Below are 22,158 nucleotides of genomic sequence, written 5' to 3'. Positions count from 1 at the left end.
GTGGAAAGCTTAAGAGACAGCACTGGGAATGGACAAAGGAAAAAGGGCATAAGTTAGTGTCATCATTCAAACAAATAAGAAATTGGACATTAAATTAGTTGCCGAAGCTGAACTGGAATTTAAGTTTGTTATTCCTAACCTCTAGAGTATTCCCACTACGGTGCTATCTGTAATGAACAAAAGCAACCTTAGATCAGGCACACACACAAAAAAATGTGTATATTGGAAGCAGAAACAAAACCTCAATTAAGGAATTTGTCAACTCTTCTGAGTTGCAAGCCTTAGCCCCTACTTGTTAGTCATAAATGCTTTATTATACCATCCCTATCTCATTATAACATGGTTTTTCTCTCCTCAACAAGCATGTACGAGTACCCAAAGGGCAGAAATTCCTCTACCCCATGTAAATGAGGTTTTGTTGTTGGGTTTAACCCAGCCCTGGTTCTCATGGAGCCAATAGTCACTAAATATCACAACTTTAGGAATCATCAGGGGAATGAAAGCCATTTGGAGTCTCTCACCATGAGTTCCTTTCTGCCTGTGGTGTTGGATGCCTGTTTTTGAAAAACATTGATTTCAGAGGTCATAATCCAACACATTTACAAGAGAAGCAAAGGACAAACACCATGACCAGGCAATTGCTCATTTTTACAAATATTTGATGTGATGAGGTAGCAAGGTATGGATTCTCCTGTCTACACAAAACCGGCAGATGTTTATCTTTGATCTGTGCGGGAAGGAGGTATGCCTGGAGCAGTGGAACCTTCCCAGTGGAAGGGTGTGCAGCATTTTTCAAGAGTCCTTGGCTTAGAAAGGAGGCCACCCCTCTACCTAGACCTCTCTCACCGAAACATTTTGCTCTACATAACTCCCACATGGCATCAGTCCAACTTCTCTCTGTGTTTATTGATTCATTTACTCATTGATTTGACCAATATTTATTAAAACCCAATATGATGGAAAAGCTGGCTCAGGCACTAAGTATTTAGCAGTCAACATTATCACGGTCCCCATGGAGACAAATCCTGAAAAAGAAATTTACAAAAGTGATGAAAGTTCAAATGGAGAAGCGTCACCTATTGGAATACCACAGGAGGGAAGCAGCACACCTGGTCAGGGGGTCAGGGAAGTCTCTCTGCGGAAGTAATGTTTAAGTGAGACTCAGAGGCATGTTCTTCAAGAGAAGGGAGAAGGTGATAAGCTTCAGGAGCCTGATGGCTGGCTGGAGCACAGAGAGCTCAGTGAGGCAGCAGGTGACGAACTCCACTGGGGCCAGCACGTGGGAGCATTATAAATGGGATATGGGAGTGGGGTTTTACTCATCAGTGTGACATGATCAGACTTGAACTTTTCAAAGATCATTCTTGAATCCAGTGTGGGCTTGGATCAGAGGGGAGGAGTTTGAGAGACAGTACTGCTTTTGGTATGTGACTGCAATTGTGTAAATTATTAATGACTGTTCCTTAGACTAACAAGAGGGAGATGGGGAGAGATGCAAAGACTTGAAATATTATCAGTAGGGAGACTGGATAGGAGTTGGTGATTGATTTGCCTCAGGGAGTAAAGGAGAGGGGAAAAATAAAAGATGACCCCCAAGTTTCTGGCATGAGCCTTTGGGATCGATGTTGGCACATGTCCTGAGAGGGGGACATTGGTCCCTCCGTAACTTCTGCCCTTACTGAGCTTACACCTGGAGGGAAGCCAGTCATGAAACACAATTATTGGAAAGAAGAAAAGCTGTCATTTTCAGTCATTTGTATAGGAAGAAAACAGTGTGGCAGAATCTGAGTCCATGTGAAAAGGGGACCTGCCAGTTCCGGCAGAGGGAGAGATCAGAGAGTATTTACTTAACAAAGTGAATTTTGAAGGATGAACTCAAAGTAACATGAACAGTTTGTGGAGGGCAGAGGAGTTGGAGAGAAGCATTCTGTTCTCTGGGAACAGCCTGTATTAACATTTTGAGGCAGAAAGAAGCCGGGTGGGCACATTCAGTGAACTTAAGAGAATGAAATTCAGGAGGGGGGGGTGAAGGGCAAGAGGAAGCTGGAAAAATAGGAACTAGATCATGAGCAGCCATGTTCCAGACTTTATCCTAACGATGAGAAGACAGACAAGGTTTTTAAAGTAGGAAGCCAACTCTCGGTTGAAGTTAGTCAACTCTGAGGTTGCTCGGTGATTCCAAGGGTCCTCTCTACCTATTAGGGATTCTGTGATTCCTCATACAGCAGTGCCTATCCTACTCCTAGTGGTTCTCAGGAAAAGACACACTTAGTAAGATGAGTAACATGTAAGCAGGTCATTTAAATATCAGATCACTCTGTATCAGTTGTGAAAATTCAGCAAACTTCCTCCCAGCAGCAAGGGGCCAGCCGGGGGGGGGGGGGGGTGGGGAGACTCTCTGCTCTTCAGATCTCTCCTTGTGATCCAAGTCAAGGTAAGATTGTGCCTATGGATTATTTTTAAGTAACTGGAACCCCTTGTTTATGCCTCAAATTTTCCAGTGGATGCATTCATGAGTACAGTAGACTCAACCATGAAAGGGCTGTTCCTCGAGCGTAAGATGGTAGACCCGTCTCCCCCTGCCAGCTCCACCATTACTGAGAGCTGCGGCCCAGACCCTGACCTTCTTCCCACGATCAGGAAGCCCACTCTGCATCCTTGAGTAGGTCAGAGGGCACCTGTTATTTTATAGCAGCTATCTTCTCAGGAAAGACTGGCTATCTCTTTTTCTCCTAACCTGCCCCGTGGATCCCATTGGCTAAGAGTGTCCACAGGTACCCAACAGTGGTTTAATATCAGGCACAGAGGGACAGCTGTCCATACCTTTCATTCAGAGGCCTCTTACCTCATCACCACTCAAGCATCCCCCTACATAGCCATCAACCCAGAAGTTACCACCTCCTCACCAGCACCTCTGAGATCACTCCACACGTTCATAAACCAACAGATACTATGTCTGGCACAGTCGTCCTTCAATAAGTGTTCATAGCATTGAATTGTTTAGTTTGGCCAGGGATGTTGGCACAATAAAACCATATTTCTACTGAAACTGGAGGAAATTTTTTAAAAGACCATGACTGCTTAATATTTAAACAAATTGTTCTCTGTTTAAACTATGGCATTTTTTTCTGCTGAAGGGAGAAACTGAGCAGAAACAGGTTTCAATCCAGCATTGGTCTTCCATATGGCTGAGTGTGACAAATAATGTCATTTGTCACAGATACACCAGTCACCAGCAGAATACTGAATGGTTCCCAACACAGGTTGAAAACAGTGGTTTCTCCTTTCCAATGCTTTTGCTTTTTTTTTTTTTTTTTTTTTTTTTTTTTTTTTTTACTTTTTAATTCTAGGGTCCAGCTGCCTGTCAGTTACCAGGCTTACAAGCCAGCCAGTATTAAAGGGTGTTACCCTTGGTGGGAAGGAAGTCTTGTCTGGGGTGGGAATTAATAGTGGTGCCTATGACATGGCTTTCTCTCTTTTTCTCTCATGTACACATTACCTCCTACTTTGCCATTGCTTTTCAGGAGTGGCCGTAGTGGATACCCTTCGATGAGTCCGCTCTCCCCCCAGGAAATATTCCAGTTGGCTTGTATGGACCCAGCCGATGATGGACAGTTTCAGGAACAGCAGTCTCTGGTGAATGAATGAGTTACATGACCTCAAAAATCTTTCCTTGGTTTCCTGATCCCTCCCATTCTCATTTCCAAATTGTATTTCATAGCTATGGTTTATCAGGAAAACCCTTTCCAGTAGTCCTGCCAGTTAGTTACCCCAGGAGTTTCCTGCTGTCTCTCCTTTCATAGCTGAATTTCTGATGTTCTGTGACAAATGCTTCCTCTGCAGATTTTTACAATCCCAGAGTCCCCTTACCTACTGCAGGAACTTACACTGCTTCAGGCCAAACCTTCTTAACTTATGCCTGTAAGCAGCAAATGTAGAAGCAAGAGTCAAAATCTTGCCTTGGATATGGGGCCTTAGGATGGACCGTCAGAATGAGTGGCACCAAATGGACAGCTTAGTGTAGCCAGGTACTGCTTCTGGGAACACAGGAATATCCTACGCCAGCCCTTGGGAGACGCCCTGCTCCTGGATCACTCAGGGGAGCACGTGTGAGTGACTGGCTGTCAGCCAAGAGTTACAGAACAATCTCTTACCTCTTTTCTGTGTGTCCCTTTGGGTCACAATTCTACCAGCCAAGTACATTCTAAGAGGTCCCTAAAATCCTTCCCATAAGCCTAGAGTTTTGTTTTTGTTTTAATGTTTGAGAGACAGAGCGAAAATGGGGTAAGGACAAGAGAGATGGAGACACAGAATCCAAAGCAGGCTTCAGGCTCTGAGCTGTCAGCAGAGCCTGATGCGGGGCTCTAACCCTCATGTGTGAGGTCATGACCTGAGCCAAAGTCGGATGCTTAACCACATGAGCCACCCAGGTGCCCCAAGCCTATAGTTTTTTATTAGCATAAATGATAAAATTCCTGAGAAACCTCTTGCATCAAGTTTAAGCTTGGAGAAGAGGGGGCACACTGACCTTTAGATTTTGCTAATACAAAGCTAACATGTGATTTCCAATGATAATAGACTTTACCATTATCCTTAGTTCAGGAGTCATCAGATCAGGTTCCTTCCTGGGCTTAGAATTAAACCCCAAGTGTTCATTGGCCTGGGAAGAAAAAGACAAAACCCAACATTTGCAAAAATCCATATAGACAGCTTATAGTAAGTTCTATGCCATTTTGATTATAATTCATCTGTTTTTTCTCTCCCCTTCTCTCCTGACCCCTCTCCACTGCTACCGTGCACCTCAGAGCCATCCTAGATGGATGATGTGGGTGAAATGTGGGACTGATCTGTTTATGGAGTGCATGTCTGCTGGCATGAGTACCCTCAGAGCAGGGCAAAACCCTTTGGTAGCTCAAATGGGTGATTCTGTCTCCAGTGACTGCAGAGACAGGGAATTCTGCGTTGCTGTGTTTGGGAGACAGCTAGACCAGACCCTCGCATGGTATGAGTGCCTTAGGTGTTCTTGGTAAGGTAGGCAGGAAGCCTTGAACGAATTTCCTGCCTTTCTTTGTGAGGAATTTAGTACCATGGACTAATTGGTACAGATAGTTTGATTCTTAAAAGTGCCTCTCAGCATTCTACAGCTTGTCTGCCTCATGATGCGTCTGGCTGGGAAAATCTCAATAATGTCCTTTCTTTCACAGGGAGGCTTTCTTTATTACATCATTATTTCTGTGGGTTCCCCAGGGCTGAGCCATAGTGCCAGGACTTTTTGGATATGTGTTCATCTCATTGTCAGTACTGGTGTCTGTAATTCAGTTCAGGTGTCAGCCCGTGCTATACTCTCACCACTGTGTACTTCTGCCCATCCCTTGGGGCCCCCTGCTCCACGTCCAGAGGCGTGGCCATGATTTGTGCGTGTGTCTTACACTACCTCTCACACCCCACAGCCTGTAGTGTTGTTACCACGTCTGTTTCAAGTCGGACCTGTGTGCTTTATAAAGCATGTACTACAAACACTATAATTCCCTCAAGTGCACGTATCACATGTCCTAGGAAGGCAGTCTTCCCATTCACCCCAGTAACCACCCAGCCACAGGGTCTTGGGCATGCTTCCTTCAGCAGTGCCCTATTCAGACAACTAGGTTGTTAAGGTATAATTTCCTAAATATAAAATAGCTTTTTTTTTCTGGTTTATAATCTCCAGATGTCCAGGATATTTCTAGGTCTCTTTGGTGGCCATGTAAACATTTCCAAGGCAGCCCTACCCTTTATGCAATGACAGTAGCTATCTGTATAGATCACGTACATTTGCCAAACTAACATTCTTTAGCCAGGAAAATAACAAAAAAAGTTGCACAGAGACTTAGAAGGGTGGATTGGAAATCTCTAATTCTCTAGAGTGGCACAGCCCATATAACAGCTACTACCCACATGTGGCAGTTGAACATTTGAAATGTACTAGTCCAGACTGAGATGTGCGATAGGTAGACTTGGTGCAAAAAAAAAAAAAATGTGAAATATCTTCATTTTTTAGATTGATTACATGTTGACATGAGAATATTTGGATATATTGGATTAAATAAAACAGTTTGATAAAACTACTCTTTTAAATGTAGTTACTAGGAAATTTAAAATTACATAGTAGTTCGGATTATATTGGACTCTGCTAGTTTAGAGCATCCCTGACAGCATCACCTACCACATTTTTCAAATGGTTTCAATCTTAGGAAAGCTCTCAGCTCACAAAATCATGTCTTAAGGTTTGAGATGATATATTTGACACCAGAAATTGGTGACTTTCCTTAGAGTAGGAATTTCTATTTATTTTTCTTAATTTTATCTATTTATTTTGAGAGAGAAAGGGAATCTGAAGCAGGCTCCCTACCAACAGCTCAGAGCCTGAAGCGGGGCTCAAACTCACAAACCGTGAGATCATGACCTGAGCCAAAACCAAGAGTTGGACGCTTAACTGACTGAGCCACCCAGGCGCCCCAGTAGTTTCTATTTAGTTGATAAATAGGCTTATTCTTTTAATCTGAGGAAACCAACGCTACCAACTCTCAAAAAGTAGACTTCACATATCTAAGAAGTATTATGACTCATAATACTTTACAGAGCTATACAATCTGAAACATTGCTTAGTAGTAAATAAAAGTGATAAATACTAGACTAGGAAAGGTAATCTTTACCTTTTAATCCCAGGTAGAGCTTTCTGTTTGGGACATCTGGTATACCACATGTGCATACATAAATGGACACATATATACACATACAGCTGAGATCATAAAGATGCAAGTCTGTCTTCTAAAAGCCATTTTTGTTATGGAGGAGGCAGAATCATCCACTGGAGGTGAGAAGCAATGAGATGGAACCAAGTCCCACAAGCGTGGCTGTGTGTTTATTTCCAGGAGCCAGAGGTTAGTGAATTAAAAAGCGTGCAGTCCTCTAACCATGGCATCTACCTTCCTTCGGACACCCAGGAGCATACGGGATCTGGGAGGGCATCCTCTATGCCACGCCTGACTGTGGATCCCCAGGTAAAAAGCTATCACCACCTACCCTATGCAGTGGCATCCTGGGCTGTATTGAATTGGTGGGTTATGAAAAAACATCTGATATTATCAGGTGAGCTCTTGACTTGCCCCCACCCCTTCCCTACAAGAAAAATCTGGCTCATGGGCCATCTTTAATAGAGCCTACTCCTCCACAGTGTGTTTTCAAGGAAGCCCTAACCATAACAGTCTAGCCAGCAAAATGGTATAACTCCTTCCGGATGGGATCAACATTCTCAAGACTCAACCAGCCATGCAAGAAATGTTTTACAGGATTTTCCCTGCGTATTTTTCCTTTTCTCCTTTCCTGGTTCCCCCAGCACATATGCAATTATGTACACACACAGCTCTGTGTCAGGACCGTCTGTCCTAACCAGTGCAGGCCACGCCTCATTTGTCTGTTTTCCTGGCTTCTTTTTTTCTGTCTGTCTGTCTCACATCAAGTTTTGACAGAGACAAGAAGTTTTTGTGGATCTGTTTTAACATCTGTGGCAAATCAAAAATGCCAGAGTTTAAGGTGGGACTAGGATGGAACCCATGATAGAGAGCAGTTCAATCTTAGATGCTGCCCAGTGACAGGCTCTCCTAAGCTCCCAGGCTACATGGCAGGGCCTTCCTTCTCTGGCGAGGGGAAACAATAAAAGGCAAAGCTGTGCTTCTTGTGTGGTGCAGACTTTTTTTTGACAATTGCCTTCACATATTCCAAGGTTCACTGCAGGTCCTGGCTGAGTTCTTCTGGTAAATGGCTGTATGGGAAGCTTACCCTGTATACTCAGCTGCTTGCTTTCCTGAGCACGAAGAAAAGACCCTAGTTAAGTCTCAGTATCTGTGTTAATATAGCATAAGACACTTTCTGGAACAGCCTCCTTCAGCTCAGGTCTGAGCAAGAGGGATTCAAGGGAAGTTATGCTTTGCAATGTTCAATAATTTCTATCTCACTTCTTCCCTAATTTTAGAACCTTCCAGTAATTAATCCGGATTTTGTGTTCCTCTGGGGGGGGGTTCACGTTTCCAGGTGGTGACAGACCCTAGCTCCATGAGACGCTCATTTTCCACCATTCGGGATAAGCGTTCAAATTCCTCATGGTTGGAGGAATTCTCTATGGAGAGAAGCAGTGAAAACACCTACAAGTCACGTCGCCGGAGTTACCACTCCTCCCTGAGACTGTCAGCTCATCGCCTGAATTCTGACTCAGGTGAAGGGGTCTTCACTGTTCACCTCTTTTCAGGCTCCCACCCTGACGACCAATTCTGGCAAGAACTGAAAATCACTGGAACAGGATTCAGATAAGGATGCAGGTTGAGGAGAGTGAGGGAAGGAAGAACACTCATGACCAGAAGTGGCTTCCCTTTGTGACTTATCCCAAAATGAAGTCCTCTATATTCATCCTAAAGGCTGAAATTTCTTTCTTTCAGAGTAGGGCTATAGAAATCATTAAAATGTATAGCGTTATTGAAGCAATTATGTTGTATACCTGGAACTAATTTAACCTTGTATTTCAGTTATATTTAAATAATAAAAAAAACAGATTTTCAAATGGCCTTCTGCAAAACCCCTGGGGTTTGCTAGGGGGCCTCTGATATATTCCTGGCAGGGTCTGGGCTCTCACCTCCAACTCTGCTTCAACTTCGATAGTGTTACCTGGAACTGTTTTAGGTATTTGAGTTTCATTTTGTGTTTTGTTTTTGTTTTTGTTTTTGTTTTTGTTTTTTTAGGAAAAGGGTCATACTGATAACAATCATTAGCAAATCATTAGTCTACTTCAAACGCTGTTTTGCTAGATGAGGAAACAGATATTAAAAAGCAGTGACGTGCCTGTAGCATAGGGCCAGTAATTCACAGAAATGGGACTAAAAGCCCTCAATGGGACTGAAACCCTTTGACCTCCATCCCTTCTACTGGTGCCATCTTGCCCCCCAAAAGTTACACACCCATGTTTAGGACGTAGAGAATTCCTGGGCCAGGGTGTTGGCAAAGATTCTATCTTAATTGTGTCTAGGGTTAACAGAAGCAGAAGAGAACCAATTGCATCCTTTGGCCTGTGTGTCTGCACACTTACCTCTTCACAAAGGGTAGTTTTCCAACCTTTCCCTCCTGCCTCTGACATGCCTGGAGAAGCTGGGGTTCTTTAGGGGCTCAGTCCCAGGCTATATGACATCTCTTTATGTTCAGAGGCCAGTATGGGTAGAGTTGTGATCAGATGCTTTTGTCTTCTCTCCCAGGCCACAAGTCTGACACCCACCGCTCAGGGGGCAGAGAGCGGGGACGTTCAAAAGAGCGAAAGCATCTTCTCTCTCCCGATGTCTCCCGCTGCAACTCAGAGGAGCGAGGGACCCAGGCTGACTGGGAGTCCCCCGAGCGCCATGAGTCCAGGTCTCCCAGCGAGGGCAGGTCACAGACCCCCAACAGACAGGTGAGCATGGAGAGGAAGTGGAGCCTCTAGAAAGATAGGGAGGAGTGGTCTGTTAACATTAGGTGCAAAATATGGGCACCCACACAGACCTTGGTTTCACAGGAAACTATGTCCATTGTGCGCAGAAGTTAGCTACTCATGCTTGTGTACTTACAAAGGATAGGAATTCACAGAAAACCAGATAGTTCCCCCAAGAAAGACAATGGTATTGAGAAGTCATTCCATCTCAGTCCTCAGAACCCAGAGGTACAAAGTCCCAACAAATACGTGCATGAATGTCTCAGCCAGATTTAGGAGGAAAAGATCGCCTTTAGCCAGAAAAATTTCTTTGACCAGTTACATGATCCTAAGTATTAGTTAGAATGGTGATTCATCCCTCAGCACAGGATTTATAAGTTGGATCAGTTCAACCTTACTGACCTAGCTTCCAGCCATCGCAAGAAGACCACCTTCTTCTTCCAGACTATTGTTGAAACACCATCCTTTGCCTAAAAAACAACTACCCGAGCTATGTGAAAACATGCTCTAGCCCTGCTCTCCTCCTCCCAGCCCTACAATGGGTGTCAGAGCCCAGATGGGAGATCCAGTCAACAGCAGTGAGCAGAGGGGAGGAGGAGGGGCTAATAGAGACTTTTAGAGGCAGTGGAGAACTTTCTTCTAGAGTAGTGGCTTTCAAATTTCAGTGCAGAACATAATCACCAAAGAATAGCCTTGGGGCCTAAAGCATTCTACTTCAGTAGTGAGACCAGCTAGAAAGGGAAACCCAGAAGTCTGCAGTTGAAAGGACCCCTTCTTCCCCAAGAGTTTCTGAGCAGGTGGCTCATGGGTCACACATACCTTGAGAAACACCTTCCAGAAGGTCTGTTTACTGGCACTGGGCTCAGGGACCCTTGGGAATAAATAGGTGAGCAGGTCACGTAAGGTCTGAGGAAGCAGCTGGTCATGTGGATGAGTTAACGTCAGCAAGCCACTGAAGACTCGAAGGCAAAAGTGAAGAGGAGGGAAGGTGTTTGCCATTCCTTCAGATCCACTTCCCAAGAAGGATTTCCCAGACACCAGCCCTAGAGCATTCATTCACCTTTCCTGTAAGTGGTCTTTCTGAAAAGTCCCAAGGCTTTCTTTGGTGAGCCACTTGTAACATATATAGAGCTTCCAGATCTTCGCTACTTGAAGTGTTTGTCGCATGGTCCGGCACCTGGGAGCTTGTTAGAAGTGCAGAGTCTCAGGCCTCAGCTGCAGTTTAAATGGACCTGCCCTGGCCTATGTGGCAGAGACTCCTCAGTCTCAGTTAATCCCTGCATTCCTAGGGGAGGGGACTTGCAGTTGGGACCCCAACTCAGCCCTCCCTCCCCCAGAGTCCAGACTCCACAGGCTCTCTGTCAGAAGGGTTAGGGGCTGTAACAGGGCCGCAAGTAGGGATCAGGCCCAGCCCCGTCTAACATGCCATGTCTGTCCCACTGCACAGGGCACGGGTTCCCTGAGTGAGAGCTCCATCCCCTCCATCTCTGACACCAGCACTCCGAGACGAAGTCGCCGGCAGCTCCCGCCCGTGCCACCAAAGCCTCGGCCCCTCCTTTCCTACAGCTCCCTGATTCGACACACCGGGAGCATGTCTCCGCCGGCTGATGGAAGTGAGGGTGGCTCTCCGCTGGCCTCCCAAGCCCTGGAGAGCCCTGAGGCCGGCCTGGCGGAGTCTTCCAGCTCCCGGCACGTACAGCAGGGTCAGCACGCCTCCCCACAGCGCTACATCTCCGAGCCCTACCTGGCCCTGCACGAAGACTCCCACGCCTCGGACTGTGGCGAGGAGGAGACGCTCACCTTCGAAGCAGCTGTGGCCACCAGCCTGGGCCGCTCCAACACCATCGGCTCGGCCCCACCGCTGCGGCACAGCTGGCAGATGCCCAATGGGCACTATCGACGGCGGAGGCGCGGGGGGCCCGGGCCGGGTGTGATGTGTGGGGCTGTCAGCGACCTCCTGAGTGACACGGAAGAGGACGACAAGTGCTAGAGGCTGCTCCCCCCTCCGATGCATGCTCTTCTCTCACACGGAGAAAACCAGGACCGAATTGGGAAGCCAGTGCTGCCCGGGGGGGAGGAAGAGGGAGGAGGAAGAGAGAAGGACACCATGCATTATTGGACAAGACGAAGGAAAGGACCCAAGGAAAACCAGTCGAACGCGCCCGATTGCTTTACTTCCCTTTGCAAGATGGGCACTGCCATAGTTTTGCCTCTTTGCTGGGGAAAGGAAATACAAGAACACAGAGGGTTATTCCCACGGCAGAAGGGACGTGAGGATGGCTTTGCTTCCCCTTGCCCCTTCCCACTTTTCTCTAAGCCGTGGAGGGATGGAGCTGGCCTGTGTCTACACCCCTTGCCCTGAAAAGCCTGGAAGATTTTTCTGGCTCTTAACTGGGGAGTCATGGAGGCCACAGGAGAGGAACCTCCTCCCTCACCAGCTCTTGCTCCCTGGCCAGCACCACTGCCATCAGGGCAACCGCAACGGCATCTCATGCATTACCCTCTGGCTTGCTTCCCCCAAAGAAGCACAGGCTAAGTTTAGGAGCCTTGGATGCCAAGGATAGGAGGCAAGGAGGGAGGGAAAAGCTGAAGTGGAACAAGGGGTCAGGGTGCCATGGCAGCAGCAGCAAGGGCTGGTCTGGGTGAGCAAAGCCATAGTCCAGCAGCCCAGACCACAGGGGAGAGGCTCAGAGAGATGATGAATGGGTGGTGTTGGGGGCAACAGTCCTGTCTCTTGGAAGCCTATCACCCACTCAGTAGGTGCTGCATTAGGGTAGGCCAGGGAGGTCCCTCAGGCTCCACAGAGGTCCCTGACGCTCCAGGAAGGGTGATATTTTAAAAGCATTTAACCCCTCTGGCCAGCGCACCAGCTGGTGTGAGCAGAGGTTCAGCCTTCCTGCTGGCGCCCCGTGCTCTGCCAGGCCTTAGCCCTGCAAATGCTGGTCATAAGGGATCCCTGAGGGGGGTGGGGGCCATTTAAGGCACAGTCTGTTTTCCAACCAGTCTAGAAGAACGTGGAACAGTCCTACAGTTGTATCAGCACATATAGCCAAATGTCAACCTAGACTCTGGCCCAGGAGCCCGCAGGCCTCTCTGCCAGTACCTGACCAGGCAGCACGCATAAACCCAAGGTGGGCCCTACATCACCTGGTAGAGGCTTCTAGAGAGAGAGGAAAGGCAGATTGAAATGAGAAGCTTCCATGGGAGCATCAGTGTGAGTTTGCTGAGGACCTCCTGGGAGGAGGGGCTCTTGGTCTGGCAGCTTCCTCAGCCAGCTTGTACTTAAGGGTCAGTTTGGCATGATTCTTGGAAGGTGATCAGTAAATATACCTCAGCTTAGACCTGGGCTGCTCCTCCTAGCAAAGCAGGCTCTGACAGGGCCTCATCACATCATGTGATGAGACTGGGCTTTACCCCTCCCCAGAGTAAGAGCTGGGCAGAAGACAGCCTCAGGCCACTGTGTCCTTCTTAACTCCCCAATCTCACAAGCGTTACGAAAAAGAGAGCCTTTCTTGGCTAATCCGTGCTTCTCTTGTTTCAACTGTCCATTCAGGGAAGCACATCACTCTCTTTATCTGGTGGAATGCACCGTCCCCTTCACTTCCTCCCTGGGCTCATCACAGTAAGGAGAAGGATCCCCGGAGAAGGGCGCCAGGCAGGGCTTTCCCTGCTCCACCAGGAGCAGATGGGGCTTTCCTCGCAGGACCCTCCCCTGGCCTGACATCACAGTGGATAAACACTCTTTTTTATCCTCCTCCAGCCAAAACAGACTCCACCTCTTGGGTAGGAGAAGTTAGGCGCTGTTGTTTTTCTTAGAAGGAGACTCTTTTTACTTATGAAGCTTTTTGTTTGTTTTGGTTGAAATGGAACTAAGGAGTAGTTGCATCAACCCCAAAAAGCCAAATACAATCACGTGGCTGCAGGATCATTTGTCATGGCTCTGCCTTCTCTTCTAGGTATTGATGCAGCTTCATGACCCATGGTCAGCCCCTCCAATCAAAGGACTCCCAGGGCAGGAGACCAGTGAGGCAGAACATAAGCTGCCTCCCCTCAGACCTTCCGCTCACTTTCATTTTCGTCTCCCGCTGAGCACTTGTGTACTCGGGAGTAGCTAGCAATGTGAACATGACCGTGGAACGCCCCGACCCTAACAGGCGTGCGCTTTACACAAGACTGAGGCGCTGGGCCTCATAGTGTGGTAAAGGTTTCCTCTGCTCAGCATCATTTCATGCCAAAGTGCTGCTGTGGGCTGCTTTCTGTGCACAAAATTGCTTTCTTCCACCTCAGAAATGCAGCTTTCCCTGGGGACAGGCCCACAACAGGACAGCCGTTCTGAGTCAGCAAGTCTATTGCATTGTGTTTTGAGAAAAGGAATTGAAGCGATATCTTAAGCCATTTCAACAGCAGGAGAAATTTGGGCTGGCAGAGCAATTACCAGAAATGGAATTTGCCTGTAAACCACATTACGAACACTAAATTTACCATGCCAGGAAACCTTCCTGGACACCTGAACTCCTTAAACCCCTATATACACAAGAATTTGAGTCTTAAACGAAGTGCTGTAAAGCCCTGCAGACGCAGTCTCCCGACCAACCACCTGCGTTTTTCTAGACCAGTTTCGCCTGACCAAGAAATTGGGTTTCTTCTCCCTTAGCCTGCATTTATCTTTCCATTAAGACCAGAAAATAAAAGACAGTCTTCAGTTAAGTCACAGAACTCATTATCATAATCTTCTTCTAACCATTTCCTTCTGCCTGTTGATAAGTATGAACTCTCACTTTCCCTCTAATAGTTGACCAGGACATCCCTTCCTACTTATCAGATTCTGCCTCTTCTCTTTCCCTTGTAAAGCAGCCCCTTGAGATCTCAAAACATGTGCTTCTCTTTGGATTAAAAAAGTATGAAAGCATCTCAAGAAATGCCAAACAAACTGGGAACACTATCAGTGTTTCGGACACTCAGTGTTATCAGACTTAGTACTGCAGGTCCCCTCAGAAGAATCTTTATATATCCAGTTTCCCTTGCTAATATTAGTCTTCAGCATCCTCTCAAAACAAAGAAGGAGTGAGGGAGAGAGGAAGGGGGAAAAAAAGAAGGAAAAGAAACCAAGGTGGAGAGATAGTCTATGTCTGTGTTTAGATACTCCTCTCTTCACTCACAGCTCCAGGCAGACTTCTAGTAACTCACATGTCTCCCTCTCTCAATCCCCATGAGGTCAGAATGCCAGCCGGCCTTCAGACAGAGGAGTAGAGCTCTAGGTCAAGAGGCTCTGTGAACCAGGGTCAGGATAGAATTACCTCCACTATAAAGAGGGTGTACCCTTGAATGTCCCCCCCAGGGTCAACATAAGCCATGAACACAACTGCCCAATGTGGATCTGTCCCTTCTTCTAGCTGAGGAATCAATTTTTATTCTGGGCTTCACTTCTGCTCACTACTCACTGTCCCTACAGGGTACTGAAATCACGGACATTTCTCTGAAGCTGAAATCCAGATGTTCTGGATTTTGTACTCTCTTGACTCTGGGACCACAAAAAGACAACCCCATATCCCACCATTCAGCCGGCATCTTCTTTCCATACACACATCCACCTCTCCTACAACCTTTGTGATGAGCCTGAGTGTCTCCTGCCTTCTATTCTTCTATCCCAGCCCTTGCTCTGCTGCATGTTAGCATTGACCCAACTTCTGAGATGGTTAAATTCACCTAGTCCAGGCTTGTTTGTTGACGTGCCTGCCTCTGCTGTGGGGGAATGCTTTGATCTCATGAAAATGGTTGGGGACTCACCAGGTGATACTCACAAGGTGATCTGAAACAGTATAAGGTGCAGTACTATTGGGGCATGATGGGGATATGAAATGTCTGCATACTCAATGAAAGCCTACTGCAGGCAAATTAGGTCTCTCCTGGCATAATAGAACAAAATTTAATAATTTTGATTTTTTTTAAAGAAAGTTCTCAATTTTTCATTACATCCTATTTCTAAAGCCTGTTCTGGATGTCTCATTTTTGGACAGAGTTTGTCTTTAGTAGGTTGAGCCAAGGGTACATGGAGATTCATTTCTCAGCTAAGCTATAATAAATATTATGAGGTCATGTAAAGAAAAGGTATATGTGTAACAGGCAGGGAGCAGATAGTCCTCTACCTTGGAGGAACTTTGTGAAACTGGAAGGTTAAGGAATTTTCACCTTTTTTTTTTTTAATCAGTTTCATGTTTGTTACGATGTGAGACCTTCAAAGGCATGGTGCCAATGTGCACAAAGATCATGGTGAGGAGAGGCATTTCCATGCCTTGGGGTAGCCTCTTCCTCACCAGATTCTCCCTTCCTGTCCATTCTTCCTCCCTAGATTCCCAGGCCTTGAGCGTTGTCTGAGAGGTTTAGGTGAGGTCATTGTAAGGCAAGATAAAAGAGAGAAGTGGTCCCCCTGCAAGTGGCTAGTTGGGTGTCATGTTTTAATTCCAGACAAGAGCCCCACAAGGAATCAGGTCTAGGTTTGGATAAATCTATCTCCATACTGAGACTCTTAATTTAATAAAAGCCAAACAGAATTAACTCAGGACTTAGGACCTAACCTTTGCATGACAGGATCAGAAGAGACGCCACGTTAATGAGTGCTGCCTGTATTTGCAGCTCTTTCTGTCTTTAGTTTTCTCTTCGGCAGACCACCCAGTATATTGTAGCCATTTATCCCAACGGAGCCCCAGCTGATGGCTTCTCTGCTGGTTGCAGTAGCAGGCTTAGCTAATGACAGCTGAGGTGATCTGTCAGCCATCATGTGCTGACTGACCCTCATTCAGTCAGAAGAACACAGACGTACCACATGGGGGATTGGATAAAAAACTGAACTATCTTTGGTTTCTGATGGCCATCTTTTTCTTCCCTTAAATCCTTCCTGCTTTGATCCTCTGATGCTTAGGCATCCTGGAGAAATCACTCCAAGCCAAAGATAACAGATCCATAGATTGTCCCAGCCTACCCAAAGGGCCTGGAAAGCTTCGCTTAACAAAACTCAAGCCAGTTGGTGGAGAAATATGAATGAGACTCACACAGAGTCTAATGGAGAGCTGGGGTGCCTCCAAACTGCCCTTCTATTTTTGTAGACTTCTTCCTTCTGCTCCCTTCCCTCGTGCTAAAAATGGGGAGAAAGGGACACTAGTATCTTGACCTAAATGCAAACGATTTTATAATAAGCCATGCTACTATGTAAATACATTATTGAGGCTTGAATTCTTATTTCTGGGGGTATGAAAGAGTTGAGCAAATCTGATTTTAAAAATGGTAAGGGGATCTATGTTTATTTTTATTTGGTATCTTTTTGTTTGGATTTTTTGTAACCTGCTCTAGAATAACAATGAAGGATAAATATGTGCTCTGCAGTGTTTCTGAATCAGCTTCTAATTAATTTCCATCAAACTTAATATATTTAAACCAAAAATCTGAGGTTATATAGTACCAGTTCCCTCTTCTCTGTTTCTTTTATCTTTCTTCTCCTTCTAAGTCAGTCTCTGTCTCTTGTTTCTAGGGACATAAAATGTAACCTACATTAATGTAAAGTTTCCTGAAAACTTCAGTGAGAGCCAAGGAAAGAATAGAATGGATGTAGATTTTTTTTTCCCTAGTACATCTTTAATCAGTAAGTAGGAAATTTAGGTCTTGAGAAGATAAAATGTTTAGGAGTATGGTAATCTGGAAATGAAAATTATTGGGGGTCAAAAATAATTCTATTTCAGCCTTCCGTACTAGTGCCTTCAGCAAGGGTATTGCGTCTACATGCTTTATTTCCCTCACTAGGAAAATTGAAATACTAAAGCTTGGCTAATTAATGGGTGTGTCATAGTGTTTGTAAGTAAATTACTATCACATCATTTAAAGTTCTTAGCCTCCACAAATCAACTTAGAAAAATCTTCTGTCCTTATATCCCACTAAGGACCTATGAAATTCTTGGCATTGCTATAAGCATTCAGTTTTTTGGAAGAAACTTCATGTTTACTGGAACCTGAATCCCAGATTTGCTTTATTTTCACCATCTCTTCTTCCCATTTTCCTTCTTTTTTTTTTTTTTTTAGCTAAGAAAAAAAAAGTTGACTTTTGTTTTTGTTTCTAACGCAGGAAAGAAATTGAGTTTTCATGGTCAGACCTTCCTGGTATCTTCTTTTTGTGGACACTTAAGCCAGTCCTAGATCAAATAACCATTCTCTAATGCTTAGGATCCTCACAAAGTCCTCTTCTCTAACCCAACATTGACACAGGAGTCTTTTCTCTCTTTGTTCTGCCAGTTTGTCAGAGGTAAGGGATTCTCTCTGTATTCTGGAAACAGATCGGTAGCATCTATACCAACTACTACTGTTTCCTCTTCGGTTCACTCAGAGGTGGGCCCCAAAACTGAAAGGACACTAAAACAAAGCTGCCAAATCCAAATTTGACCTTATTTGGTGACTCAGTTTTCTTTCCAGTACTCTGATTTCTTTTAGCACTAGTCTGTACCACATAGGAAACCCACTGCTCAAAGCAAGTCTGTTAGAAGTCTGTATAAGGGATGAGCAGGAAAAACACACTCCAGAATCTCAAGGTGCCATTAATCAATTTAAAAAATAAAGGTAAAATGAAATGAGGGCTAAACAATGTAATCTAACTGCCAATTAAAGTATACAGTAGTTCTGGTCTTAGCTACATTTGATATGGTGTTCTACCACATTAAGCAGATCTCAGCAGATATAGTAAAAACATAGGCATTGAATTTTAATGCCTATCAATGGGGATATATACTTAGCCTGCAGGCCAAACTTCAACCAGTGTTTTTCTATCCTGGTGTTTTGTGAACAAGCCAAAATTTATACAAAGCCACCGTAAGTGCTGCACTTGCAGAGGAACCTCCCACTCGGTGATATTAGAGAACAGTCCAACTCCACTCAAATTGAGTCCCAAATTTGAAACTCGTCCAGAAAAACCCAATGGAGGAGAAAAATCTAATGCATCAAGTATAGTTGGCATTTTGTAGCTGGGGCAATGTGGGCAGAGGCTAGGAAGACAAGCTATAGAACAAAGAGAAGGTTGAGATGGAAAATACCAGCTAGTCCCAGGAACAGAAGTGTGTGACCTGAGATCGTCTCTTATACTAGATCACTGGTAAACTTGTTAGCACGATACTGGATTCAGAGAAGTTCTCTCTGCTAAACTCACCAAAGGTAGTGGATTTGAAGCCCTCAAAGGATTAATAGAGAACTTTTCCAGAACTGGGAGATGGAGAGAAAGAGGTTCTTGCTTTAAAGCAGCCCGAAGACCATCTCTGTGACTTTAGCAACTCTTCATTATAGTAGTGCCAATAGTGGAGAGATTTTACTGATCTTCCTAGTGGTACAAGTGCCACGGGAGGGGAGAGGGATGGTGAGTGGGACAGGGGATGAGCTTTATCAGGAACAGATTTCAAACTGCGAAGGGTGCACCGGTACCAGCCTCAAAGGATAGCGTTACAGAAAAGTAGACAACCAGGTGTCCAGGCCATGCCCTCTGTCCTTTGGGACTTAAGGTCAGGCCATTCCCGCCTTGATTTGCTCTTAGAAGATGAGCATGTAAGACAGGATCAAGAGAAAAATTGGGTGCTTTGTCTTAGGCTGTTAAAACGCTGCCACCTGCATTACAAAACATACGTGAGTCAAGACACTAGAGACACTTCCTTATGGGCAGCATCCACTGCGGTGTGCCAGCCTGACACCCCTTCAGTAATGGTGGGTGAATGGCAGCCAGTGCTGGCCCGCCTAGAGTATCGGTGCATCTTTCCTAAAGCCAGAGTTCAGCACTGCATGTTGACCAGGTGGATATCCTGTAATATAAATGCTCGTTTGGATCCAAAAGGAAAATTATTAAAAATAAAAGAAAGATGAACAAATTTAATGTTTTTTGGGGGGGGTCAAAGAAAAGAATAAATAAAACCTTGTTGTAAAGAATTAATCGGCCTGATTGCCCTCACTCTTGTTTCTTTGCTCCCTAAAAAGGGAGGTCACAGGAGTGAAACCTCGCCAGAACTCTCGGGGTAAGTGGCAGCAGGTTATGCAGTGCAGTTGGCTGACATCTGGTCGGCCCAGCTAATTAGGAGGAATTCTAGAATTTCTCAAAGTTTTACCCTGGCCCTGAAAGATTTTCTTTTGTTAAAAGTATTGTCTTGGAGGAAACAAACAACAACAACAAAAATAGGTGACAAACTGGTTCCCTGAACACGTTATTTTCTGGCCAGAAAAATACTATCTCTAGGTAAGTAGTTTTAAATTAGACAGGGAATCTATGGAACACAAGGCTTTGTAAGTAAAAGAGCTACAACCAGCCTCCTCTCCAAGAGAGGACACTCACTTAGCTGCCAGGTTCAGGAAGGAGAAGACACCCCAAGACTTGGAGGAGATACTGCCTATTCTTTCCCTCTGCCTGTATTACTCCTCATTTAGTCATAATAGCTCCTGAGTAAGGGAAAGCAGCAGTCCTCAGGTCCCTAGGGAAGCATCCCAGCACCTAGTGTTGGGTTTATTGTTTGAATAAATTCTATCAATTTAATGGAAACCAACTTCTAGAATGAGTCCTCTATCTCTGCAGTTCTATCAAAGATGACTTCTCAAGTCCTAACGTACATGATTTTTTAAAGAGTTTTCTTATGATTAAAACCATCAAAAAATATGTTGGGTGGCCAAGTAGTCAGAACCCTTGGAGTCTGGATTGGAAATCTCAAAGATCTTGTTCAACTCTCAGAGTTTATTTTCCAGTCATAATTTCTTTCCCATGGCTTCTACCTCCACTGAAGTTGGAAAGACAGAATTTGAAGAACAATTTTACCTAATTACACACTTCTATGGGATGACTAGTTGGTTTGGGCAAAGGCTAGTTTGTAAGAAATTTTTACATTGATTGATGAGGGGTTTGTTTTTGGTTTCTTTCTAATCCATAGTATCCTTAGGTCCATAGTATTTCCCAGGCTAATGGCACTAGGAAACACATATAAAGGAAAATAGACCCTCCTCTGAACTTCTCTCTGGTGTTCCTGTATTATGCCTCTGAGCATCTATTGGTTACCCTAACACAACTTGTCCCTTAACCTAAGTTTTGCCTCTGGGATATTATAAAACTTGCCTTTACTTGTATACCATGTTCTTTTGCTAATAAACTAGGAAAGTTTGCAAACCAGAGACCAAGATTTCAGTTCCTTAGATACTTAAAACACAAAATGTTGGGACTAGTCACAAGTGCATATAGCTTTAGAACACCATAAACATAATAGGCAACAAAAAGCAGAAAGACAAATGCAAGTTCTGGGGTCAGATCCACCCGAATTCCAATCTGTACCACCATTCCTGAACTGTGTGCCCTTGAGCAAGCCATTTAACCTTAAAGTCACTTTCTTCATCTTTACAATGGGAACAATTATCACAAGACCTGAAAGGGTTATAGTACACAGTGAATGTGTTTTCGCATATAAAGAGAACAATCAGTGTGTTCCCATAAGAGGCACTCGGTACAAGTCAGGTACCACCATTGTAGTCATCACTGTTGTCACTTACAAGTACATTCCCCAAACCCAAGAAACTGAATGCTTCGGAGACACAGTCCAAAAGGGAATAAATTAGCTTTGAAAAGCAAGCAAGTCATTATTATATATCTATTTTTAAATAATGCCTCCTCTCTTTTCTCAGCAACAAGCTCTAATTTGCTTATTCTTCACTTCTAATTTCCGTATTCATTTAATAACAAAATGGGGGAGACATTAGTGGGAGATACTAATTGTAAAAGTAGCAATAAAGTTAATGGCAACATTAAAATACTGTACACATATAAACATAGCAATATTCAAGACAATTTGAAATATCAAGCAACTCCCAAATTAACAGCACATGGAAGGGAATCATATATTCAGCATCAATGGCCTGATTATGACTCCACGGGGGTGCCTGGCTGGCTCAGTTGGTAGAACATGGGACTCTTGATCTCAAGGTCGTGAGTTCGAGCCCCACGTTGAACACAGAGATTAAAATATATAACAAGTCCAAACTTAATCTGTAAACAGTAGTATACCTCCCTGAAGACTACATTACTTGGAAATCAAAAAATAACTATACAAAAGATAAACATGCTGAGGTTTATGGAGAAGATAAAATAAAGTTCTAAACTACAGCATGTTTTTTTTAAAAAGGAAAAAAATAAGATCAATCCTTTTAAAAGACCATTCCTATGTGATCAGTAAAGAACCATTAGTTCATAAGTCATCAGCTCGGGACATAAATATATTGCACAATACTGTGAAGGTGATTCCTGGGGGAGTATTCAGGATACCAGGCAGCACAGCAGAAGACTGAAGCCAACCATTATGAGTCCATCCAGGATGGCAACTCACAAGCCTCAGGGCACTGTTTCCAGATCTCTGGCCTCAGCTTCTGCATACAAGACTACATGTGCTCATAAAAAATAATAACTATAGTCTCCATCTTCTGGTATTTCAATGATCCTGTAACATACAGGGACCATAGAACCCAGAATGTTAGAGCAGGAAAGGGCCTCTGTATCAATTCTGTCCTAGTCTATTTCATATGTGAGGGATTTAAGACTTAGAAAACTCTAATATGTGTTTTCCAGAGGACAAGGATGTCTCCTATGAATCTAGTCAGCCACAGAAAGCTCCTGAGGTAGCCCC

The 22,158-nt window shown here is 44.7% G+C and overlaps 1 protein-coding gene across 4 annotated transcripts in view; it reads left to right on the top strand.

Annotated features, from left to right (window-relative positions):
- CACNA1E (calcium voltage-gated channel subunit alpha1 E) overlaps nucleotides 1-20,659 on the top strand; it is a 497,518-nt gene extending 476,859 nt beyond the window's left edge. For 2 of the 4 annotated variants that reach the window (XM_043568524.1, XM_043568523.1), the window contains 5 exons: nucleotides 3,525-3,636; nucleotides 6,912-7,040; nucleotides 8,071-8,251; nucleotides 9,279-9,469; nucleotides 10,935-20,659. In XM_043568524.1, the coding sequence (XP_043424459.1) occupies nucleotides 3,525-3,636; nucleotides 6,912-7,040; nucleotides 8,071-8,251; nucleotides 9,279-9,469; nucleotides 10,935-11,477 (1,156 nt within the window). In that variant the 3' untranslated portion in view covers nucleotides 11,478-20,659. The remainder of the gene's footprint in view (nucleotides 1-3,524; nucleotides 3,637-6,911; nucleotides 7,041-8,070; nucleotides 8,252-9,278; nucleotides 9,470-10,934) is intronic. The other 2 variants (XM_043568526.1, XM_043568525.1) reach the window with 1 other exon arrangement.
- Nucleotides 20,660-22,158: the final 1,499 nt, after the last annotated feature.

Source organism: Prionailurus bengalensis, chromosome E4, assembly GCF_016509475.1.
Source record: "Prionailurus bengalensis isolate Pbe53 chromosome E4, Fcat_Pben_1.1_paternal_pri, whole genome shotgun sequence".
Lineage (NCBI taxonomy): Eukaryota > Metazoa > Chordata > Mammalia > Carnivora > Felidae > Prionailurus > Prionailurus bengalensis.
The sequence above is the reverse complement of the archived record's forward strand: the minus strand, read 5'-3'. Positions and strand labels throughout refer to the sequence as shown.